Here is a 23,186-nt window from a genome sequence, read left to right on the forward strand (position 1 = left end):
AGCTCCGTAAAGATTTGGGACTGTATTCTGGTAGAAACCGGGAGCCTCTGGAAGACTTTTACACAGGAGTGCCAAGATGAGGTCCACCATTCTGGCTGCAGCATGTGGAACGAACAGGGGGAGAGGATGTCAGAGGGCAGTTAAGACCAACATTAACTAAAGAATTCATCTTGAAAACATTTCCTCAACATTTTCCTTCCATTGGTCAATGTTTCACCTACTCAAAATATCCCATGCCCATTGCTTCTTACAACCTTCTGTCTGAACTAAAAGAAAGGAGGTGTCCAGGCATGGGAGGAAGGAGCCAGGTGGATCAAGACCTGGTGGGACTGGGTTTAGGGGTCCAGGATGCTTCCCTAACGCCTGGGGAGCCCTGAGGCCTGTGAGAGGATCAGCCACACAAATCATCAGGAAACTTCTTAAAAAGAAAGTCTGACCCACTGTTTTCTATTAAACATACTTTCCCCATGAATATGATAATTTTAATATATAACCTGAGTTCATAAATGAGGTCTCCCAGATAGTCAATTGTATATTTTACCCAAAAAGCACTAAGAATAAGCACAGTGGAGTAAGTGTAAATATTATCATACACAACTCCCATGGCCAGCCCTCTCCCAAAGGGAAACTACAACAAAGTGTAAACCATAGTTAGTAAAGGTAGATTTGCAAATTCTGTTTAGCGCTTGGGTGGCTCCCCTGACATGACCCAGGCCGGTTCTGGCATTTTTTGTTGAACTAAAAGGGTCAAGATAACAATGTCTGAAATTCTACCCTTGTAGGTTTAGTTCATTGAAGGAGAATGGCGCACATGGAACTTTCCTAATGTTCTGAAGGCTTGTTCTGGTGGCAAAAACTGGGCATTTTTAGAGACTACAGTATGGGGGTGAATGACAAGGATTTTATGAGGCAGCCTCTCTTCCCCTCCCCCTTCCCTATCTTCCTCTCCCACCTCAGCCCACCTCTTTCCCCCCTGCCCCTCCCCCCCGCCCCCTCAATCTGCATTACAGTTTTAAATGACCAAAGAGAAGCAAACACAAGGATTGGAGACAAGTTTCTAAAATTTCCTTAACCACTTTAGAGAAAATTCTTTGCTACCTCCTGATTACAAGGGAAAAAAGGAGAGGGTTGCTGGGCTCCACAGAAATAAGTTCTTGTTTGCCAGAGCTTTCATCCCACAGGAAGAATCTAAAAAGTTCACAAGACACCTCTGGGGGAAAGGTACATAGCAGAGCTGGGAAAATTAAATCTCTGGTGAAAGGTGGAACACAGACACAGCTACTCAATAATAAGCCCAGTTCTTGTGACTCCCCTATTTCTCCTTTAAATCAAGTTTCAGAACAACTTCACCACTGCCCAGGAGAACAGGAACAGGATGTCTGAAAGATGGTTCCTCTGTAGGTGTGACCACATGGATGGTAATACAACTTTTCCAGATTAAGAGTACTTCACAGGTTTTGTGCTCTTTCTCTCTTCTAAGCTAAAAGAACCCCTAAAAGTTAGGCTCTGTCAGGACTGATTCCCGCACACCTGAACCCCAAACAGGTCTGCTGGGACCTGGTGCAGCATGATCACCTGGGGGGTCACAGAAGCCCATGGACTGTGGGAGACAGGTGTCAATGCCCTAGGCCAGTGGTCAGCAAACTGAGGCTCGTGAGCCACATGTGGCTTTTTGGCCCCTTGAGTTTTTAGCAAAGGCCAGCTTAGGAGTACCCTAATTAAGTTAATAACAATGTACCTACTTATATAGTTTAAGTTTAAAAAATTTGGCTCTCAAAAGAAATTTCAATCGTTATACTGTTGATATTTGGCTCTATTGACTAATGAGTTTGCCGACCACTGCCCTAGGCCAAAATAATCACTTTAAAGGAAGAAAGGGAGCTTTTATTTCTGATATTTGTCAGACCCATCATGTAAATTTCCCTTGTAGACCTTGTCTCTGAAAAGGCTATTTGCACAGCAAAGCAGTTGAGGCAAGGCTGTCTCTAACATTACAACTGTTCAACCAGGTACTATCACACCTAAACAAAACAGGAGAGTAATTATTTGTTACAGGAAAGCATATATGAAGTCGCAGTTTTCTATTTTCATTTTGTCTGTTCACCTAATAGGCTGCACTTGTAAATCAACTTGTTTCAAAGGGATCTGGTTAGCCAAAAATAACATTAAAATTGTAATGAACCATAACAGAAAGCATCAGAAAAATATAAACATTGAGGGCCAGAACACAAAATGGGGCTGTATTTTTCTGAGGTAAGTAGGCAATGCTATCATTACCATATAAATGAATTCATTTTTTAAAGAAAATCTGATTTCTGCCTTTGGTCACAGTCGCCAAGGACTCAATTTATACTGTCCAGAGAGAACTATTTTTTTTTCTTCACCAGACACCATAGGATCCAATTAAAATGTAAATCAAACATCTTGAAAACTTTCAGAATTCACAGCACCAGATCCTGACCTGTAAACATTGACAACTCACTCCTTCAAAACACTAGCAGAAATGTCATCTTCGGGGAGATGTCAGGCATCTCCTCGGGGTCTCTGTAGGCCTTGCTGTTTACTAGAAACCAAACTAGTTTGAAGACCTCTTCACCCCTCGGCAGAAACAATCTTTTTACTCATCACCACAGAGAATCAGAAAAGAGACCATATTTCCATGACTGAGAACAATGTGATCACAGCAGCCACAAACTCAGATCTGTTGACGGGAAATGAGAGAAAGAACCTGGGCACAGCTTGCAGCAAAGCAGCACTCCGGTAAGAAGGAAACAATCTCCTTCCTCCTGCAGGACACCTGGAATGTCAGCACATCCTCCTGATCTAGAGTAACAGCAACAGTGAGTGTGCTGTGTGCTGTGGCCACTCATAAGAGCACCTGGTCCATATTACATTATATACTACTAGAGGCCTGGTGCACGTGATTTTTGCACTGGAGGGGGCGTGGCCTGCGGGGATCACCCTCTGTGGGAGCAGGGCTCATCCCGGTCAGCCCAGCGGCTGTGGACCAGCCCTCTGAGTGGCTGCTCCAGCGGCTGTAGACCTGCCCCCTGAGTGGCTGCTCCCACTGTGGGAGCGCACTGACCACCAGGGAGCAGCTCCTGTGTTGAGTGTCTGCCCCTGGTGGTCAGTGCACATCATAGCGACTGGTTGACTGGTCATTCTGGTCGTTCCGCCATTTGTTTGCTGGGCTTTTATTACACAGGATAATCTTCATCTGCAACACTTTTCTTCTTGACTTTCCATGAGCCAGATGCTGCATGCTACATTTCAGGCACGGTTGTTACGTTTTAAACGCCCCACATCTGGCTGATTCTGCCTCTATTGAGGACAGGGTTCTGCTGGCCTAGAGCTGCCACTATGGCTCTCTGGGTCCTGCTACAGCCTCACCGGGTGGGTTTTCATTTTCACAGGATCCCATGTTTCTTGGGCACACAGTGCTGACTGAGCAGAACTTCCCTAGTCAGTCCGCTGTAGTCAATGTATTGGAGAGACTAGGAATCTACATTTTAGATAAGCATCCTAAGTTACTGTGGTTCCAAGAAGCTGTGCCAACACAAAAAAACTGCTTCCTGGGCCAAGTGATATTGTATTCCTTGCAGTAATCTGAGCTTCTTAGCTAAAACTGGGCATACCTGACACACTCAATGGTAAAAAAAAAAAAAAAAAAGTGAAAGGTTAAAAATAGAAGTTAATAAAACCTTTCATGAATTTTTAAAAACACTGTGTTCTAAATAAATTTAGCATGATTAAGAATTAGAATCTACTGGGGTTCTTTCTAAAAACACACAGTACACTGCTGGAGAAAGCGGGATTTGAGTACCACCAGCCCCTCTGCTGAGGAATTACTGCTCTGAGGTTCTGTGACTAATGACAGTGGGGACGAAGTGATTAAAAAACACAGCATGCGGATAACAAAAAGACAGTGAAAATCGCCCCAAATATCACAAACTGGATAGATCAATGGTTACCATTTTGGGCTCTCTTCTTCCAAACTTTTGTATTCATTCAGAGAGATATAGGTATGCATTTTATAACCCAAAGGGGTCAACAGTATATACAGTTCTGTGTGTTCTTTTCACTTAACATTTTTATAACATGAGTATTTTCCCAACTCATTAAATATTTCTCAAACAACATCACTACATAATATTTCATTATCTTGCTAGACTAAAATGTATTTTCCCCTATCTTCCTTTACTTCAGGTTCTACATAAAGTGTTTCTTCTTGCCTGGCTGGTGTTGCTCAGTGATTGAGCTTCGACCTATGAACCAGGAGCTCACAGTTTTGATTCCCTGTCAGGGCACATGCCCAGATTTTGGGCTCAATCCCAGTAGAGAGTGTGCAGGAGGCAGCCAATCAATGATTCTCTCTCATCATTAATGTTTCTACCTCTCTCTCCCTTCTTCTCTGAAACCAATAAAAATATATTTTAAGGTGTTTCTTCTTTTCTTTGCTCTGGGATAGATCCTACCTGCTCTGATACCAGATTTTTGTCTTTGGTTCTTGGTCTCCAACTTTTTTTCAGCCCCTTGCAGCATACCTCTGATTAAATCGGCTTTGCTTGCCCTGTGTCTGCCTAGCTCCTTTCTGTCCTCCCAACTCCACCCCTCCAGCAGGCTCTTCCAAAGGCCAAGACAACCCACTGGTCTCAGAAACCGTGCAAATGAACACCCATGGGAGAGGACTCTTCAGTTTTGTGGAGAGTGGTCTCTGCAATTCTTAGTTCAGCTCAGCCTGACCTGAAGTTGGTGACAATGAACTCTAATCCCAACAGTTATATAATACACATGACATGCCTCTCTGAGAAAGTCACAAGACCCTTAGCATACTGAGAAGTCCTACAGTTAACAAACCTATTTAAGTTTACTAAACCTAGGATCTCTCAAATTTATTTGACCTCAGAACTTCTTTAGCATACACTTGCGTAATATCCCAGAGAACTAATGTTCAATCACACACACTTGGAGAAGCACTGGTCTGTCCCATACGTGAAAGAACAAGAATCTCGTGTTATCTGGGAACTGTAGAGTTGCCCAGTCAGGCCTACAGGGTGAGCTCTGCAAATGCATCTGATCATAATTCTATTTACTCAATTTTAAAGACCAAGGGTCACTCGAGTTGGAATTATTTAAAAAATACATGGAGGGGGTCAATGGGGGAAAAAGGTGGGCATCTGTAATACTTTCAACAATAAATATTTTTATAAAAAAGAATACAAGAATATCACTTATAGGTTAGAGGAATACCAATACCCCTTCCCATTTCTTCTGTACTCTGCTTTGCTTAGTTGTAATTTCTTCTATTATCCGTTCAAAAGAATAAAATTATCTTTTGTGCATTTGATTGAAAATCAGAGAAGGAAAAGTGTAAAAATTATTTCCCTGCACTTCTCCAAATCAACTAAAGATATTTTAACAACTAAAAAAAAAAAAATACATGCTTCATGTTTCATATCACACATAAATGGTTATTTCCTTAATCACATATTATGTAAATGTTCCCCATCATAGTTATTCCTATAAAATACAGTAATATTTTATATTCCATAGTAATAAATAATTAACACTTTTACTTGTATTATGTTTGATCCCTGAAATCACTCAATGTGAATGTAAAGCTATGAATACTAACTCAATTTTACAGATGAGAAAATTGAGATGGAAAGCTTAGTAACTTAGACAAAGTCACTTAATTCATAAATAATAGGGTTGAGAATCAAAAGTAGATCTTCTGATTCAGTGCATTCCTTGCCTGGCAGTAGTTTAAAACCCTCAGCTTCAAATGCCTCAGCCTTATTTTCATATTCCCTTTCAAAGCCTTTTCACTTTTACTCAACATCAAGCTTAAAATTATAAAGTATGTTTGAGTTAGAGTTTTCTAGATATTATTTCTTTTCAATGTCAATATTACTAGTAAACTCTATCAGGATAAGAGAAAGACCATAAGCTGAAATAACTCTGATGATCTGAGGAGTGACTATCAAATCCACAAGTTAAATTTAGCTAGTTCAAGCATATGAAGGATTTACTTAGATTAAAAAAATAGAATCCAATATAAAATTCCAGTCAACAAATATTTTTGAGCACCTACTGTGTACCAGAGGCACCATATGATTGTTTGAGGGGAAGACATCTGGGGGTTAAACAGGTTTAAAAAGGTTCCCCCTGCAATCAATATTGGGTCAGATCTGATCATTATGTATCTTCGGGCCCCAAAGAGTGTTCCTTGAATCATGGAGTGTGAGGTCAGGTGAGAGTGACCAATTGTGTACCTGACAGTACTGAAGAAAACTGAGACAGAAATGTAATTTCATGACTGACAGAGGGATGGGGGGGGGGGCGGTGAGGGGTTGGGTGAAAAAAGTGAAGGGATTAAAAATCTGTATTGGTAGTTATACAATAGTTACAGAAATGTAAAGTACAGCATAGGGATTATAGTCAATATTATCATAATAACAATGTATGGGGCCAGATGGGTACTTGAAATATTGGGGGGTGGGGGGGGGCAACCACTCTGTAAAGTACATGATTGTCTAACAGCATGCTGTACACCTGAAACTAATACAGAATAATGTGGAATGTAAACTAAAACTGAAAAAAACACACACCATAAAATTGAATAAATAAATGAAGGTAATAATATCTATATTTTAAAAATCTACATCTTCTAAAAAAGAAATGGATGGAGGGAAAAGGAGGTAGGAAGGGAGGGGGGAAAAGGGAAAAAATACTGGAAGCACAATAAAACATCTCTCCATAGTATAAAAATAAGTAACAATCAGAAAAGAATATATTTTTTAAATTATTAAAATATAGATTAATGTATTACATTAAACTAGGTTTTGTATGGGAAATTTGATTATATGATGATAATTTATTTCAGTTTAAAAAGTTATGAGTGATCAATCTATTCATTGATCTCTTTGTTCCACAAATAGTGTTGAAGTGCCAATTACTATGTAGCAGGCATTATGCTAGGTTCTGGAAATGTACCAACGAACAAAACAGAAAAAGATCCTTTCTTCAAAAGCTTATATTCTAGAAAGGAAAGACAAAATAGACATTATAAATAAGTACACAATGCAGTATATTAAAAGGTGATTTAAAGTAAGTACAGTGGAGAGAGATCACTTGTGCTGGTGGTGGTTGAGGAGGTCACAGTGTTGAATGTGGGGGGGCTCAGGGTAGCCTCACTGTTAGGTTGAGATTTGATAAAGAGGAGAGAGAGGGGGTCCAGCTAATAGCTGAGGGCAGAGGGTTCCAGGAAGAGGGAAGAGCTGGAGTCAGAGTCCTCAGCTGGGAGAAGTTTGAGGAATGGCAGCGAGGAGGCTAGCGGGGAGTGAGGAAGGCAGAGTGCTAGGCGATGAGATCGTTTAGGACTTTGTAAGACACTGGCAGGGCTTCAGTTCTTCCTGAACTAAGCGGTACTAATGCAGAACTGTGAACAATGACATCTTATTTAACTTTTAAAAGCTCACTTTGGCTGCTGAGTTGAGAAGTGACCACAGAGGAACAAAGGTGGAAGCAGGGAGAAGCTGGAAGACAATTGCAGTGCAGGTCCACAGTTGTTCCCCATAATTCTGAAATCCAAAAGCTGTTTCTGTAGCTGATTAGGTGGCAAAACTAACCTACACTTCACCTAACCTTGAGGATTTTAGTTGCCAGTTATTGAGTATTCATGTGTTTCACTGTAGAAACATCAACATGCATCATTATATCATGTACAGCATAAGCAGCTTATTCTCTAATATCTGAAAAAAAGTTGTATGCCACAACTCATCTGGATAAAGGAGGTTGGACCTAGACTCTAGGGGAGGGATGGCGTGGGCCAGGGGGGTAGCATTGGAGATGGCATGCAGTGGCCACAATCTACACTAATAAAAGAGAAAGATGCAAATTGACCATACCTTCGTGACACCCACCAGCCAATCAGGAGTGAGTATGCAAATTAACCCAACAAAGATGGCGGGTTAACTTGCATATGCAGGCGCTGAGTGGCCAGGGGCAGGATGCTTGCGTTGTCGCCATGGCGACAATGTAGGAATTCCGCACTGCCCCAGCCGCTCCAGGCCTTTGGGCAGCATGGGAAGGCAGAAAGGTGGCTCCGGCCAGAGTGAAGGCAGAAAGGCGGCTCTGGTCGGAGCGAAGGCGGTGCCTGCAGCCAGGGGAAGGAAGGCCCATTCTTGCACGAATCTTCGTGCTTCGGACCTCTGGTCTATATATATAAAACCCTAATATGCAAGTAGATCAAACGGCGGAACAACCGAATAACCAGTCGCTATGATGTGCACTGACCACCAGGGGGCATGCACGGAACATGGTGGGCATCGGCTGCATGGTGGAGCAGGTGAGTGGGGGCGCCAGACCACTGCAGGGCTCCGGTCACTGTCATTGGGGTGAGCCTCTGGTGGTTACTGAAAATTCTTTGCTCCTACGTGCCGCTGTCTCACCCGACGCTCGCACCTGCTGCCGGCGCCGGCCCCATTTGCACCTGCTGCTGGCTCCAGAGTCGCCGCTCGCACCCACTGCCGGTGCCTGGCCCCGATCGCTTGGCACCATCAGTGGGTGCGAGTGGCAGCTGCCAGCCCCGATCATCCCTCAGGGCTTCTCCACCTCCCCCTGCTCCTGATGGGCAATTAGGACCGGCAGCCGCCTCTCGCACCTGCTCCTGGAGACGGCCCCACTCGCACCCGCAGGTGTGAGCGGGGCTGGCACCATCAGCACATGGGAGCAGTGGGAGTGGGGCTGTTGGCAGACAGGGGGCCAGGGTGGGAGGAGCTGGGTGGGGGCACAGAGGATGGGCCAAGACCCGCCTCTATGCCCACTGCAGCCTTGTGGCCCACAGTTCCTTTCAAGGTGCACGAATTCATGCACTGGGCCCCTCGTTTCAATATAATTTGAAGGTAGGTCTAACAGGTTTTCCTTGTAGATTGGATGTGGGTATAAAGAGATTAATTTACTATGACTCCAAGTTCTTTAGCTATAGCAACTATAAGATGTAGGGTCTGAAAGACTGTGGGTAGAGTGTGTTTGGGATGAAATTGAGGCACAATTCAACAAGTGGTTTGAACATCTGGTTTCATCTAAACTGGAGAGGTTAAACAGGCAGGCGATATTCAAGTCTGCAATTTGGGGAGAAGTCTGGACTAGAGATGTATTCTTGTTATAATTTTTTTTCTTTCTTATTTCCTCTTAGAATATCTTCACACACACACTATAAAGAAAAACATTGTTTAATAACTTCTGCCATTAAATAACATACCTTTCAATGTAAAGAAAAATATAATGGTTGAAGTTTGGGGCTATTTGGAAACTTCCAAACAGTGGCTATAATTAACATCAACTGAAAATTCATGAAATGAGGACAGCCAGATTTTATTCTCAGACCTGTGGAGAATAATGGCTTAAGAAAATTAGTATGCCAGAAATGAAGAAAATATTCAACGAAGAAATGGTGTTGAACTAAAATAGCGATAAGGTTCCTTTCTGTTTCCCCAGTGAATAAACACCAGTTATTTGTCCTGAACCAAAAACTTGAACACTCCCCTCATTCAGAATATACGCTGCAATCACAAGATAGCAAATTACATGTCCAAAATACCCTCATTCACACTAACATTCACCAGCAGCGCTAGCCGGAGATGGAACGAGAGGGGATTGTCATCTTTGGTGGCGTGTCCACTGCTCTCTGTGGCATGCAGCAGCCTTGGCCCAGGATCAAGGCCATTCTCTCCCAGGGCCTATCTCTAAGATCACCCTCTCTCAGAATGAGTGCTTTCAAACATCACCAGAACTCCATGCTCCCCGGTTTTATCCTGCTAATTTCTACTGGCAACCTTCAATGTCATTTTAATTCCTATGTATGTCAGTATGGAGAAGAAAAATGGGAAGAAAAAGAGAGCTTTAAAAAACAGAAAACGTTAGAAGACTCAGAAAGATGTTGATATCAATGTTAGAGTATCTTTTTATATGAAGTAGCCAAGTTCTTACAACCCTACCTTAAGCAGCAGAGTAATATAAATACTACAGTTACTTAAGCACCCATGAATAAACATTCCATTGTATGATTACGAAGAGATAAAGAAAAAAATAGAGTCAGAAAAAGAGAGACATGAGAGGGAGAAGGAGGGGGGAGAGGAGCAGGGGAAGGAGAAGAAAAGTAAAGAAGGGGAGGGAGAAATAAAGAGAAGGTGGGAGGATAAAAATTATCAGAAAATGTGCTTTTCAAAAAATAAAATGTTACTAGATCTACCATCTAATCCCTCTAAAAGTCATATTTATTGTTCAAAATGTACACAATTACAAGTATATCAGAATTAGAGAATCTCAAATTCATTTTAAAAGGACAGTGACCTAGAAGAAAACATTTGATTGAGAGTCACATAAAAGTAAAAAAAAAAAAAAAAAAGTTCTTCTCTTAAAAAAAAAAAATATCACAAATGTCAGTATTCTTTTCACCCGGTAAAAAAAACTGCAAACGCGTACAATCTGAAAGGAGCAAAGCTGAGTTCCATCAGGGAGTGGAAAAAGAAGAAACTAGTAATGTCAAAAGGAGAAGAGGAGAGAGGAGTGAATGCAAAGGTAGCTAAGAATAAACAAAGTGAAGCATGACAGAAAAATACAGGGAACAAGGTTGTAAATTGCAAATTTTGGTTTGGTAATAAAGGAACCTCTTCCTCCTTCAAAACTTGCTTCATTACCAATAGCCTTTATCTCCATTGGTGGCACACCCTTTACCCAGCCACCCATTAAAAATCTGGGAGTCTTTAATCTAGCCCGGTCCAGATCTAGCCACCAGCTTACAGCAAATACAAGGGATAGCTGTGCAGTTTTTCTCATCAATCCCTGGCTTAACCCTCCAGTTTACTGGCAGTTTATTGCGTACATTATGCTGCTTCCTACCTTTGTGCCTTTGCTGTACTGTCCCTGCTAACTATAATGCCTCCAATGATTTTTTTGGAGATAACAACTAACACACAAGCAACAAAATAAGAAATAAACAAGTGGACTACATCAAACTAAAAAGCTTCTGCACTACAACAAAAAAACCAATCAACAAAAAGACAACCATGAAATGAGAAAAAAATGTGCAAACTATATATCTAATAAGGGGTTAATATCCAAACTATACAGGGAACTCATACAACTCACTAGCAAAAAAAAAAAAAAGAACACCCAAATAATCCAATTAAAAAATGGACAAAGGACCTGAATAGACATTTGTCCAAAGAAGATATATGAATGACCAATAGGTTACATGAAAAGATGTTCGACATCACTATTTATTAGGGAAATGCAAATCAAAACCACAATGAGATATCATCTCACACCTAGCATTAAAAAGACAAGAGATAATAGATGTGGGGGAAAAAGGAACCCTCATGCACTATTGGTAGGACTGTAAACTGGTACAGCCACTATAGAAAACAGTATGGAGTTTTCTCAAAAAGTTTACAACAGAACTACCATATGATCCAAGAATCCTATTTCTGGAAATATATCCAAAGGAAATGAAAACACTATGTTGTAGAGATATTATTTGCACCCCATGTTCATATCAGCACTATTTACAATATCCAAGACATGGAAATAAGTAAGTGTCCATAGATGAAGGAATGAATAAAAAAATGTGATACACACACACACACACACACACACACTCACACACACACAATGAAATAATAAGAAGAAAATTGTGCCATTTGCAACACAGATGAATGTTGAGGGCATCGTGTTAAGTAAAATAAGTCAGACAATAGAAAAACAAGAGATGATGGGTGTTAACTAGTTACTGTGGTAATCATTTCACAATATATATGTCAAACCATTATGTTGTATACCTTAAGCTTCTACCATGCTGTATGTCCATTATAGCTCAATAAAACTGAAAAAAAAAACACTCAAAAAATGTGCGAGCATTTATATGACTTACTGAACACATCTCCTCTGGGCTTCTGAGGGTCTGTCTGTATCCTGTTGTCAACTGTAATCTCCCTTGGTGATGTGGTAGCAGCTGGTGCTACAGTCGTCAGTCTGATGATTGGTCTTTCCGGCGTTGGTGGTGGTGGAGGCCTCCTGAGTTCTGTGGGAGGCGGTGGGGGTGGGGGTGGGGTAGGCCATGTTGTTGGCTTTGGTGTAGGTCTTGTTGTTGGCTTAGAAGTGGGCCTGTTGGTAACAACAGGAGGAATATATGGTGTCCTCAGAGGCCACCTAGTACTTCCGACATCAGGAATCCAATTACTGTGTCCTCCATCTCCCTTTGAAATGGTACCATTTCCCTTTGGTGCATGAATTGGACCTGAAGGTTCAATCATGACTTTTGGAATATCTAAAAGAGTCAAAAGATTTAAATTAGTGTGTAACCGAAAAAGTAAAATATCAAAATGTAAAAAACAAGCATATCAAAATATGTGCCAACTGGATTTACTTTTCACATTTAGAATATTCCCCTACTGTAAGTCATGCTGTTTTCCAAATAACAAATATGTGCATATATGATATATGATACACATTCATCTGGTGGGTGAATGCAAAAATTATATTGGTGTTTCTATAATAAAGCTGTATTATTTGAAACACAAAAAAGTTGTGTTTGTAAAGTGGAAACAGATGGCAATCAATGAGATTTTTAAAATGCACAGATGTTCTAAATTTTTAAAATATGAGAAATGTATACATAGAGTCTATATTAAGTGTCCCTATGGTACATGTATATCATAAAATCATATTTAGAATTGTCTAAAGACTAATTTCTCTTCCACACTTTATATAAATTTGACTCATGTAAAACATTTTTATTAAATGCTCTACATATTATTTTAGTTGATTTTTCCCCACTTATTAATTTATATAATTGCTTTTTTAAAAGAAATCTTCAGAGGTCACCGAGATCATCTGTGGAATATTTTTCCTTTATTATCTTCATCAAAAGAAATTAATATTTAATCTGCCTGGTATAATATACTCCTTCAAAAATCCTTTAATCCCCATGATTTTATGCCTCAGGATTTTTAGTAAATATTTTACTCCAGAAATTTTAAAATGTATTGTTACATGACATGTATGCTAAATTATGGACTTTAGTTTGTAAAATTTTCATCTTGGAGGGTATTTTTTTCATGTTTATCTACTAATGTATTCATACTACATACAGAGCTTATAAAAACTTAAAAAGCAAAACAGTACTAAAGGTAGAGAAAACACATAAATACAGGAATGTTTTAGAATTAGGAGACATAATAAAATGAACCAAAAATGTAGAATATATTCAGATTATCCCACTATCATATTCCAATGCTAATGACAAACATTTATTTCTAATTTTAAGAAAATCAAACTCTCTGGGAGGGCTCTAAAATTTATCAGCTACAGGGAATCTACAGAGAAATTTTAGTCAAGTAATTGAATACTTTTAAGCACAGAAAATATAACTGAGTCTTTAATTTTTAAAAATACCTGAACAAGTGATTCTATTGTTTGTAGAAAGCAGAGATTAATATGACCAGCAATGAAAATTGTACTTTTTTTTATCAATTAATCGTGTTCTTCTACTTCCCCAATAACAGCCCTTGTGCAATTTAATTTCCTGCTGGAATTTAGAGCTGGAAGACCAGTGTTACTCACACACGCAGCTCAGTCCGTCGCCGTGGTATCCATCTTTACATTTGCACTTGTAGGACCCATGTACGTTGAAACAGTGAGCAAAGCTGCTGCACTGGTACTGACCCAGGGAGCACTCATCTATATCTGCATCATGAAGTACGGAAAAGAGATGTTTATTTGGGAGGTAAATAGGATGACATGAAAATATAGAGACAGTTTCAAAAAAAGTTTTCTGCAATGTGAAGGTCTGTGTCAAACTGGCAGATAAACCAAAGAAATAAAGTGCCTGTGAATCCCGAAGTACTGGGGGTTGAACTGAACTCTTGTTTGTTTAGTGCCAGTAACCTCCCCCGCCCCTGGCATCTCAGTCTTCAGCACAATTAAGAGGCCTTTCCACACCGGAGGAAGAAACAGGGAAAAGCAAAGACTGGGGTTCCTTACCGTGACACTGGTATTTGCCGCCAATGTACATGAGGTCGAAGCCTTTATGGCACTTGCAGATATAACTCCCAAAAGTGTTGACACACTGCCTAAATCTAGGGCAGGAAACTCTTCCAGTAGCACATTCATCAACATCTGAAACATAAGCCAACTGTATTTTAGGAGCATGTTCAGATGAAGTGTATTTTAAAATAAATAACTGCCTGCAAACGGTTGCCTGGCACACAGTGACTCATCATAGACATTATCCAGCTGTTGGCCCCACAGGCACCATAAATTCCACATCTCCATCTTTCAATTCATCTTCCTCACCCAGGCTGCCCTCCTACTGCAAGGCATCTTAGCACACACTGCACCTGTATCCTCCTAGTTGCTTAAACTGAAACATGAGTCATTCTTGACAGCCCTCTTTCCCTTAACGCTAAGTCATCAGGCCCACTTAATTCTACCTCTGAAAGACTATTTGAACTTGTCTCCTCTTTTCTTCACCCTCGGCCACTACCCCAGTCCAAGCTACCATCTTCCAGGTCTCCTAATCTGACCTTTTATGGCCAAGCTTACCTCCTCCAAAGCATTCCCACTCACCTGTCAAAATAATTTTACTACAACATATAACTGGATTAGTGCCATGCCTAAAGCTCTTCTACTGTTTCTACTTGCTTTCTGAATTAAATTCTCATTCTTCACCAGGTCTTTGAAGGCTCTGTAATAAACAGCCTACCTCACTGGCTGTAGCTCAAGCCATTGCCCCTTATGCTCCCACTCTGTACTGAAGCCACATTGGGGTCTTGTTCACTGCAGTGCCTGCATTGTTTCCACCTGCTTGGCTGATTCTTCACATGACCAATGGCCCAGGTCTTACTTCAAGGCTTTCCTTGATCATTATTTTCTAAAACAGACCCTCTCTGTTTCTCTCTCTCTCTCTCAGGTCCTCATATTAACACTTAGTATTGTTTGTAATTTTATTGGATACTAGAGGCCTGGTGCACGAATTTGTGCACAGGTGGGGTCTGGCTGGCCCACTCCAATTGGAGCTGATTGTGCCGGGCAGCTGGGGGGAGGGGCCACGGAAGGTTGGCTGGCCAGCCCCACCCCTGATTGGGCCAGTCAGTCAACCACAGTGCGTGTTATAGTGAAGTTCTGGTCACTTGGCATTTATATATATATATATATATATATATATATATATATATATATATATATATATATATATATATATATATATATATTTGCTTTTTTGCTGTCTGCACAATTAGAATATCAGCTTTGTGAGGATCAAAACCTTGTCAGCTTTTTCCATTACTGTACATCCTGCACTTAGCATAGTGCCTTCCCGAGTATAGAAAGTAATCAATAAATGTCTCTTGAATCACTGAATACTTCCCTTCATTGAGTACTTACTATATGTTAGGTTGCTAAGCTCTTTCTATACCTGAGTTCCTTTAATCCTTACAATGGTTCTATGTGTCATTACTCCCATTTTAAAGATGACTTTGACTCAAGTTCAAAGAAAGGAAGTCTCTTGCCTAAGGTTACATATCAAGTATATGGCAGAGTTGCATTTAAAACCAAAGCCCTGGCTCTTAACCACAATCCTATACTGCCTTCCTAATTTAAAGGGGGAAAATCTAAGTCTTAAATGCAAAACATACAATTTACCTGTTCAGTTTCATCAGTCATTGCCCCTTACATTCCAGAAATACTAAGCTCTGTTTCCCTGAACATTATGCTCCTTGAAACTTCAATGCCTTTGCAGATGTGGTTCCCTCTGCCCGAAGCTTTCTCCTGCCCCTCATTTTTAGAAAAAAAAAACTGTTTCTATGGTCTATTCACAGAGAGGGGTCCTCTTCTGGGTCATCTGATATCTTGATATCTTCTAAAGGATAGCTAAGACGTGATGTAAGTAACAGCCTTTTTTTCTTATTCACATCACCTTTCACTTTCTTCCTTTCCCTAGAGAGACTACAGTCAGAGAGGCTTGGCTTTACAACTCACCCACACAGGTCCTTCCATCCAGAGCCAGCTGGAGGCCAGGAGAGGGGCACTGGCACCGTATCTGTCCTTTGATAACATCACAGCCATACTGACAGTTTGCCATGGAGCACGTCAGGCCACCTGGAATGAGTGTGACTGGCTGACTCAGAGAACAAACTCTACAAGTGAAATCACTACGTCTTTAACCTGTCCTGGAATCAGCGACACTGACTCAACAATGAAGACAAAAAGGCCTCAATTATTCAAGAGGGGCAGAACGACCTTCCTCCTCCACGGATCAAGAGGATTAAGAAGTTGCCGAAACCGGTTTGGCTCAGTGGATAGAGCGTCGGCCTGTGGACTCAAGGGTCCCAGGTTCGATTCCGGTCAAGGGCATGTACCTTGGTTGCGGGCACATCCCCAGTAGGGGGTGTGCAAGAGGCAGCTGATCGATGTTTCTCTCTCATCGATGTTTCTAACTCTCTTCCCTCTCTCTTACTCTCTGTAAAAAATCAATAAAATATATTAAAAAATAAAAATAAAATAAGAAGTGAACCAGCTCTGTTGTCATCTGGGAAAGGCCTCTAATGCATTTGAGGAATTCCAAGACAAATGTAAAGTTTAATCTCATATAGGTTATCTGTAAATTTTTCCAGTGGCCAAAAACAGTGGAAAATTGAGGTTATTTTCCCATATTATTCATGCTAAGTGCTGGTCTTAAGTGAAGCGTCCACATAATTGTGTCAAGCTCCCATTAAATTTCTCTAGAGACAGCAGATTTCCCATTGAGTAGGGCAATGTTAGAGGAGTTGAACATCACTGTCACATGTGATTTAACATGAACCCACTTCATTCCAAAATGTCTCATGCTAAGTAGGCCATGCTAAATAAAATTAGCTAACCTTTTTTATTTTATAAAACACAACTCAGAGAGAGATAGTGAATGGCGGACTGATAATTAGCTAATTTAACTGATAATTCAGTAAAAATAAAAATCAAATCATCGATTGTGGGATATCCTCTACACATAACCTCAATTCAATGTTCAGCCTGCAGAGGATTTGATGGCACCATCCATCTTATAACACGTCCAAATGATAGTAGGAAATCTACTTTTATGTTACTGTAATCATTCATTTTTTTTTCATTTGAAGTAGATTTTAATAAAAGGGACATAACTTAGTCCTTAGACTGTGACACTGAAATATAAAAATGAAGTGATAAGGTATTTGTGAGTCGTTTATAACCAAACAACAAGCTTGATGGCTTCTCTACCAGCAAATAGTTTAGAGCCCATCTTTATGGGCAGCACAACGGTCCTGAAATAATCACGGATGTTCCCCTTCTAGCTGGAATAGCTCTAGGCCCAGAGTGACGAAAGGGAAAAACATAAGAAAATACACTTAGTTTTCTTCTTCTTCTTCTAAAACCATTTCCAAATCAATTTAACGCTGGCACCCAGGATAAAAGAATTCTAGCCATATAAAAGGGGCAACTCTTCTTTTGATTTTCAATTGCTTAGGGACACATACACACACTCCCATTCTGTCTGGGAGGCCACCCTCATTCTCACACTACCAGAGCACAACATGAAGGAAGTCAAGCCCAAAGCACTTGTAAAACAATTAAGATTCCTGACATACTTGAGCAGGACCCATCCGGCATCAGCATGTACCCGTTGAGACAGTAGCACTTGTAGCTGCCGTAAGTGTTCATACACCTGTGCTTGCAGGGCCGCGGCTTCAGGCCACACTCATTCAGATCTGAAAAGAGTGGAAGTTGAAGCAGAAAAATCACAAAATGTCCGCACAAATGTAAACCATTGAAAATACTTCTCTATATTGAAAAAATGAAGAAGAAAAGTAGGTCAAGCTATGGTAACCAGTCATTTACATACTAGTAAGATGGAGCCTGTTCACACTGTCTTAATTTTAATGCTGGCTACACTAGGGGCAACCAAGAGTTTCCTACCCGGGGTGACTGAAAGCCTTATAACAATGAGGGGCCGTTATAAGGCTTTTGTCCTGGAGCTGACATTATATAGGACATGTGACTCCGTCCTCTGTGGAGCATACTGTGCCTACCTCATTGTCCCTAGAAAGAGCAGCATACTGACACCTCATGGTGCTCTGTCATCTGTCCGACTTCAATATCCTCAGAATGTCTGGGGTCTACCAGAGTCACTCCTGACAACGTGTTCTTCCTCTATCGATTTATTCCCCTCTTTGTTTAAAGAAGATATGAGAAAGTATCCGGATTCTAACAGTAGACTGCTTTGAACTTCCCAAAAGGAAGCTGTTCCTAGAGGATAAGAGCTACATGGATGAGAGTGAGCACAATTGTGGTTTTCCTTGTTCAGCCTTAGAGATTATATACTGATCTCAGATTAAAGAAGGAACTTCTGCTTCCTACTTTAGCAATGTACTCAAATCACAAAATAAACTAAAAAAAACAACCCTCCAGTATGTTTTCATTCATTTGGTAGTTAAGAGGGGCATATGGAAATAGTAATGAATAATACATAATTGACTATCATTATGTATTTTAGGATTATTGGTTTAAATACCAATATGAAATGAATTAATAAATTGCACATTAGAATTTTCCAACCCAAAATGAACACTGCCTTAAGTGAACATAAAGCTCATAATGATATATAAACATTGAAACAGTAATGCCCAAAATATAGATTTCATTAAAAATGTTCATTTGGAACTGCCAGTATAATATGATTACCTATTAACATATGTCATCAAAGCAGAAATCTAGTTGCAAGTTTAACCTAATCTAATATAAATCTGACCTGCTGTTTATTAAAAATCTATATATTTCACTTAATTAAGCCAACTTACAATGCTTTTTAAAACCTGCAAATTATTGCACCTATATATTTTTTAATATAATTTACCGACTCTCCAAGTTGGTCTTTTTTTCTAACTTTCACACATCTGTAAGTAGGTCCCCAGCTGGGTGAAGCCTGGGGAAGATTAAATAATAAGCAATTGTCACCCCCAGGCTTTATTCAATTTTATACTTTATTGCGTCTTGCCCAGTTAAGGATATACAAATCAGAATAGCATTTTAGGATAGTTCAAAAAAAATTTTCCCTCAAAGAAGATGCTTTGCAGATTATAGTATCATCAAAAATGTGACTTCTCCCTCTGTTAGAGTAAAAATTTTAAATCAAGAATGAAAGTAAAAGAAATTGATTCCACTTCTCATATTCTACTTTGTATTTCAATATTTATCAAAAATTAAAGTCAGAGAATCTTTCCTCATGTTCTAGGAGGAGGTGATTTTTATTCCTCATACTTCCCTGCAGATTCACACCTAGCTTTGATAAATCCCTGACTGATATTATAGAATGTAGTATTTAAATCTGAGTACACTGTTAGACAAAGGCTTTGTGTTTTAAATACCTTTCTGCACTAAACAAAAAGAAAATGGTATAACAAAACAATAGAGTTAGGCCATATTCCCTATCTCGAGGGAAGGATATTCGTGGATAAGTAAAAAGTGTCAATTAAGAACCCTTAGTTTATTTTTAAGGAGCCACAGAAACTTCTGTGGGTTTCCTGATGGGAACTGGTCAGATGTTTATAGCCCCAGGCAGCTTATATACACGGAGTATTTATGCTGATGGAAATTTCTTCAGACACTGTCTATGGACTAAAGCTGAGGCCCTGCTGAGGCAGCCCATCTTGGCCAATAAAGGGCTCCTTAGCATTGCTCTGTGAGACTCCACCATTCAGGCTGGGGCTGCTGGTGCTCTTCAATCCCAACTGATCCTTCCCTTCCCATGGGAAAAAGTACTTTGGGGTTAAGAATCACAAAATTGAAAGAAAATGAAAAATCAGTCAGATGTCCTAATTCCAAAAGAACCTGGGAATCACTCTGAAACAATATGCAACAAGGAAACATGCATTGTTCAATGGTATGTGTAGAGACATTTGTTGACTACTTTACGGTTAATAAATTGACATGTAAATATCCAAATATGCTGGGAGCAATCTGAGAAAGCGTGCTCTGCCAGCCGCTGCGGGAGTGGCCGGCTCTCCGTGACAGTTCCCAGGTGTTGAAGTCCACGACTGCCCTTACTCTCCCACCTGCCACAGGCACCTGTCTCCTCAACACTTCACAAGAGCCACTGCAGAAATTATGAAGTAGGGTTCCACAATAATCCATACTTATCAATATTTACCAAATACCAGACTTTTGCTCAAGCAGGGAGCTTCTAAAGATCAAAAGCACCCAATATCCTGGTGATGAACTTCTTTTTCCCTAATTTTTTGTCAAGTTTCCACCCTTGATTATTATATCTTATTTTCTTAGTGACCTAATGCCTTAGAAAACTGAGTTAATATAGGCTGCTTCCAAAAATCTCTTGTAGTACAGAACTACTAACACTTGTGTTCCTATGAAATTAAGTCAGAAATTCTAAAATGACACTTTCAATTTATAGTAAATGCTCCTATAATAATAAGTGGAACAATATAAAAAACATAAAAGTCTGCTTGATTACACCTTATACATCTTAAAAGTCGATAAAAGAACCTAGGGAGAAATCTTTAGTGTGTTTATTTTAAATTTACTTTAATCTTGCTCTTTCTCTAGGAGTTTATAATGTAATATAAATTAAAAGAGAAATATTTAATTAAAAAATGAATGACTTATATCATGGACTTATCACACAAAGAATAGGACTTTATAATTAAACCACTTACATTCAAATGCTTAAATTATTAAGTGTGCAATTCTTATAGAGCATCTATAAGTCAGGAGTATACTTAAGCAGGTTGGTGGGTTCAGGAGCTTGGGAGAGGGGGGCAGGGAGAAAGGGGCTGGTCTAGAACAAAAATGCAAGCTGCATAGCATTATAATTACACTTCAGGGAAAAGAGAATAGAAATTTTATTAGCATGCAGACACTGAAAAGTAGCTTGAAAATCTCCAAGAGATTCATTACATAAGACAACTCAATAGAGGTTTTTTAAGGGAAAACAATTATTTGTTTAATGCGCTTGCACTTTTTTTTCCCTTTGAGACCTAAACTGGGCAATGACTCAGAAGTCTAAGCTTTTACATTTTATTTGACTAAAGTGGAAGTCAGAGGGAAACCGATGTCAATATGTCAACGGCCATCACTTTTAAACTTTGAAGACAGCAGTGACATAGTGAGTGAGATTAATCCCATGGTCCTGATTCTTTGTGCAGAAGATGTACACGTCCATCAGGTCCCTTATCAGCAGAGAGAAAGAGTAATTTCTAGTTTATAGGATTTTAATTCAGGCATTCTATGTTCCTCAGTCTATCAGTGGGTGAGGGATAACATTTTTTAGGAGAACTGTGAAGGCATGCAGCCACCTAACCTTCCTACGAAACTTTCCAGCGTAATGAAGGCACTAATATTTGGGGTGTTTCCGTTCTCACACCAGCCCTGCAGGCAATTAGTATCCCCGTTACTAATTGTTTTTGCTAACACCCAGACACATTAAGTGACTTCCTCCTTACGGGCTGTGCTTTCTAATATTAGAAAGTGTACACTAAACGAAGGAAGCTAATGTATGCTTCATTTCTGGTAGCCTAACACGCTACACCCTGAGTACGGTGATGAAGAGGACTTGCTCACGTCTAAAACCTACCTAGCAAAAGCCATCCAAACCCCAATCTCAGCTGCTCTGATATTCCTGACTTCGTCTACATATGAAAACAAACGTGATTTTGTTATGTGATTTTTAGAAAACACTTTGAAGCCCAGAGAAGAAGAAGAAGAGCAACGACACTTGATGCAGTGAGCGGACAGCAGAGGCTCCAGACTGAGGAGAGCACAGCGTTTGCAGCCGGCGCCGGCCCTGCTGCTGCTTCACAGGCTCAGTGCTGAGGCCGGGCGCTCCGGGGCCAGTCTTCGGAACAGGTGCAAGGAGTGACACACTGCAGGAAGCCGTGCAGGTGGGAGGAGCAGACCCCCGAGACAATGCACGCTCACCCCTTGAAGGTAAACTTGTGGCTTGCGGATCCAGGGGTTGGAAAAGAGGCTGCTCACTGCCTTGGTCAAGAGGAGCTGGGTAGGAGTGCTTGTCTTCACACCAGGAAGAAGGTAATAAGAGTCAACTTTGAACTGATGTCATTTTAGCCCTAAAAATCTTTATAAGTATATATTAAACAATTATATAAAGTTGGTCGAGTGTAAAAAGAATACTTTACCAAAAGTAGTTTCTAGTTTTTCCAGATTCTCTCTTTTTTTAAAAAATTTTTTACTTTCCTGGAAATTTATCACCGCCATCTTTCTTCCCAAGAATACACACACACACACACACACACACACAGTACAAGTTAATCCATCATTCTCATACAAACTTAAAGGGGGAAAAAAACACAGTAAAAAAGAGACAGTCATTTTAAAAAGCATGATTTTAATCATCAACAATGAGAGAAAACTAAAAGAACAAAAAAACAAAGATTATACAAATATTGATTTTAAACAACCTGCTCTGTGAGTCAGGATCCTGAAGTCTTAAATGACCGACTTAAGACTTTTTCTTATTATGTTGCACAATAGTTTAAAATACTCCAAAATTACACACAAAGTTACGATTTACATAAAGACCTTATTTAAAAAGATAGCATGATCAATGTTTTCACTCAAATATAAAAACTTATGTTACATTTAGGTCACATTTAATTAGAATACCCATAGAAGTTTACTGCAAAAAAATAAAATAAAGTAACTGTTCCCATGGTTAGCTTACTAAAAATATTGTGAGATGGGTGAGATTCAAAAGTAGAGAGTCAAAAAGGCGCTCATATCCTATTTCAAGACTATTGCATTGGTAATAGTAAGTTAAACTTCCAAATTAAATGAACATTGGTGTCTGGGTTAAAATCACACAACTTTCAAAAAAGTAAGGCTATAAGAAACTACCTCGATATATTTTTTTAAAATATATTTTATTGATTTTTTACAGAGAGGAAGAGAGAGGGATAGAGAGTTAGAAACATCGATGAGAGAGAATCATCGATCAGCTGCCTCTTGCACACCCCCTACTGGGGATGTGCCCGCAACCCCCTGACCGGAATCGAACCTGGGACCTTTCAGTCCGCAGGCTGACGCTCTATCCACTGAGCCAAACCGGTTTTGGCGAAACTACCTCGATATTAGGGTTAATG

At 39.9% G+C, this 23,186-nt stretch overlaps 1 protein-coding gene across 4 annotated transcripts in view; it reads right to left on the bottom strand.

The window, feature by feature from the left end:
* NPNT (nephronectin) overlaps positions 1–23,186 on the bottom strand; it is an 86,674-nt gene that overhangs the window by 18,250 nt on the left and 45,238 nt on the right. For 2 of the 4 annotated variants that reach the window (XM_079766261.1, XM_079766262.1), the window contains 6 exons: positions 22,006–22,098; positions 17,664–17,783; positions 16,042–16,161; positions 14,047–14,181; positions 13,627–13,749; positions 11,936–12,331 (listed from right to left, as the gene is read on the bottom strand). In XM_079766261.1, coding sequence (XP_079622387.1) covers positions 11,936–12,331; positions 13,627–13,749; positions 14,047–14,181; positions 16,042–16,161; positions 17,664–17,783; positions 22,006–22,098 — 987 coding nt within the window. The remainder of the gene's footprint in view (positions 1–11,935; positions 12,332–13,626; positions 13,750–14,046; positions 14,182–16,041; positions 16,162–17,663; positions 17,784–22,005; positions 22,099–23,186) is intronic. The other 2 variants (XM_079766263.1, XM_079766264.1) reach the window with 1 other exon arrangement.

The sequence above is a fragment of the Cnephaeus nilssonii genome (assembly GCF_951640355.1).
Source record: "Cnephaeus nilssonii genome assembly, chromosome: 1".
NCBI classification, from domain to species: Eukaryota; Metazoa; Chordata; class Mammalia; order Chiroptera; family Vespertilionidae; genus Cnephaeus; species Cnephaeus nilssonii.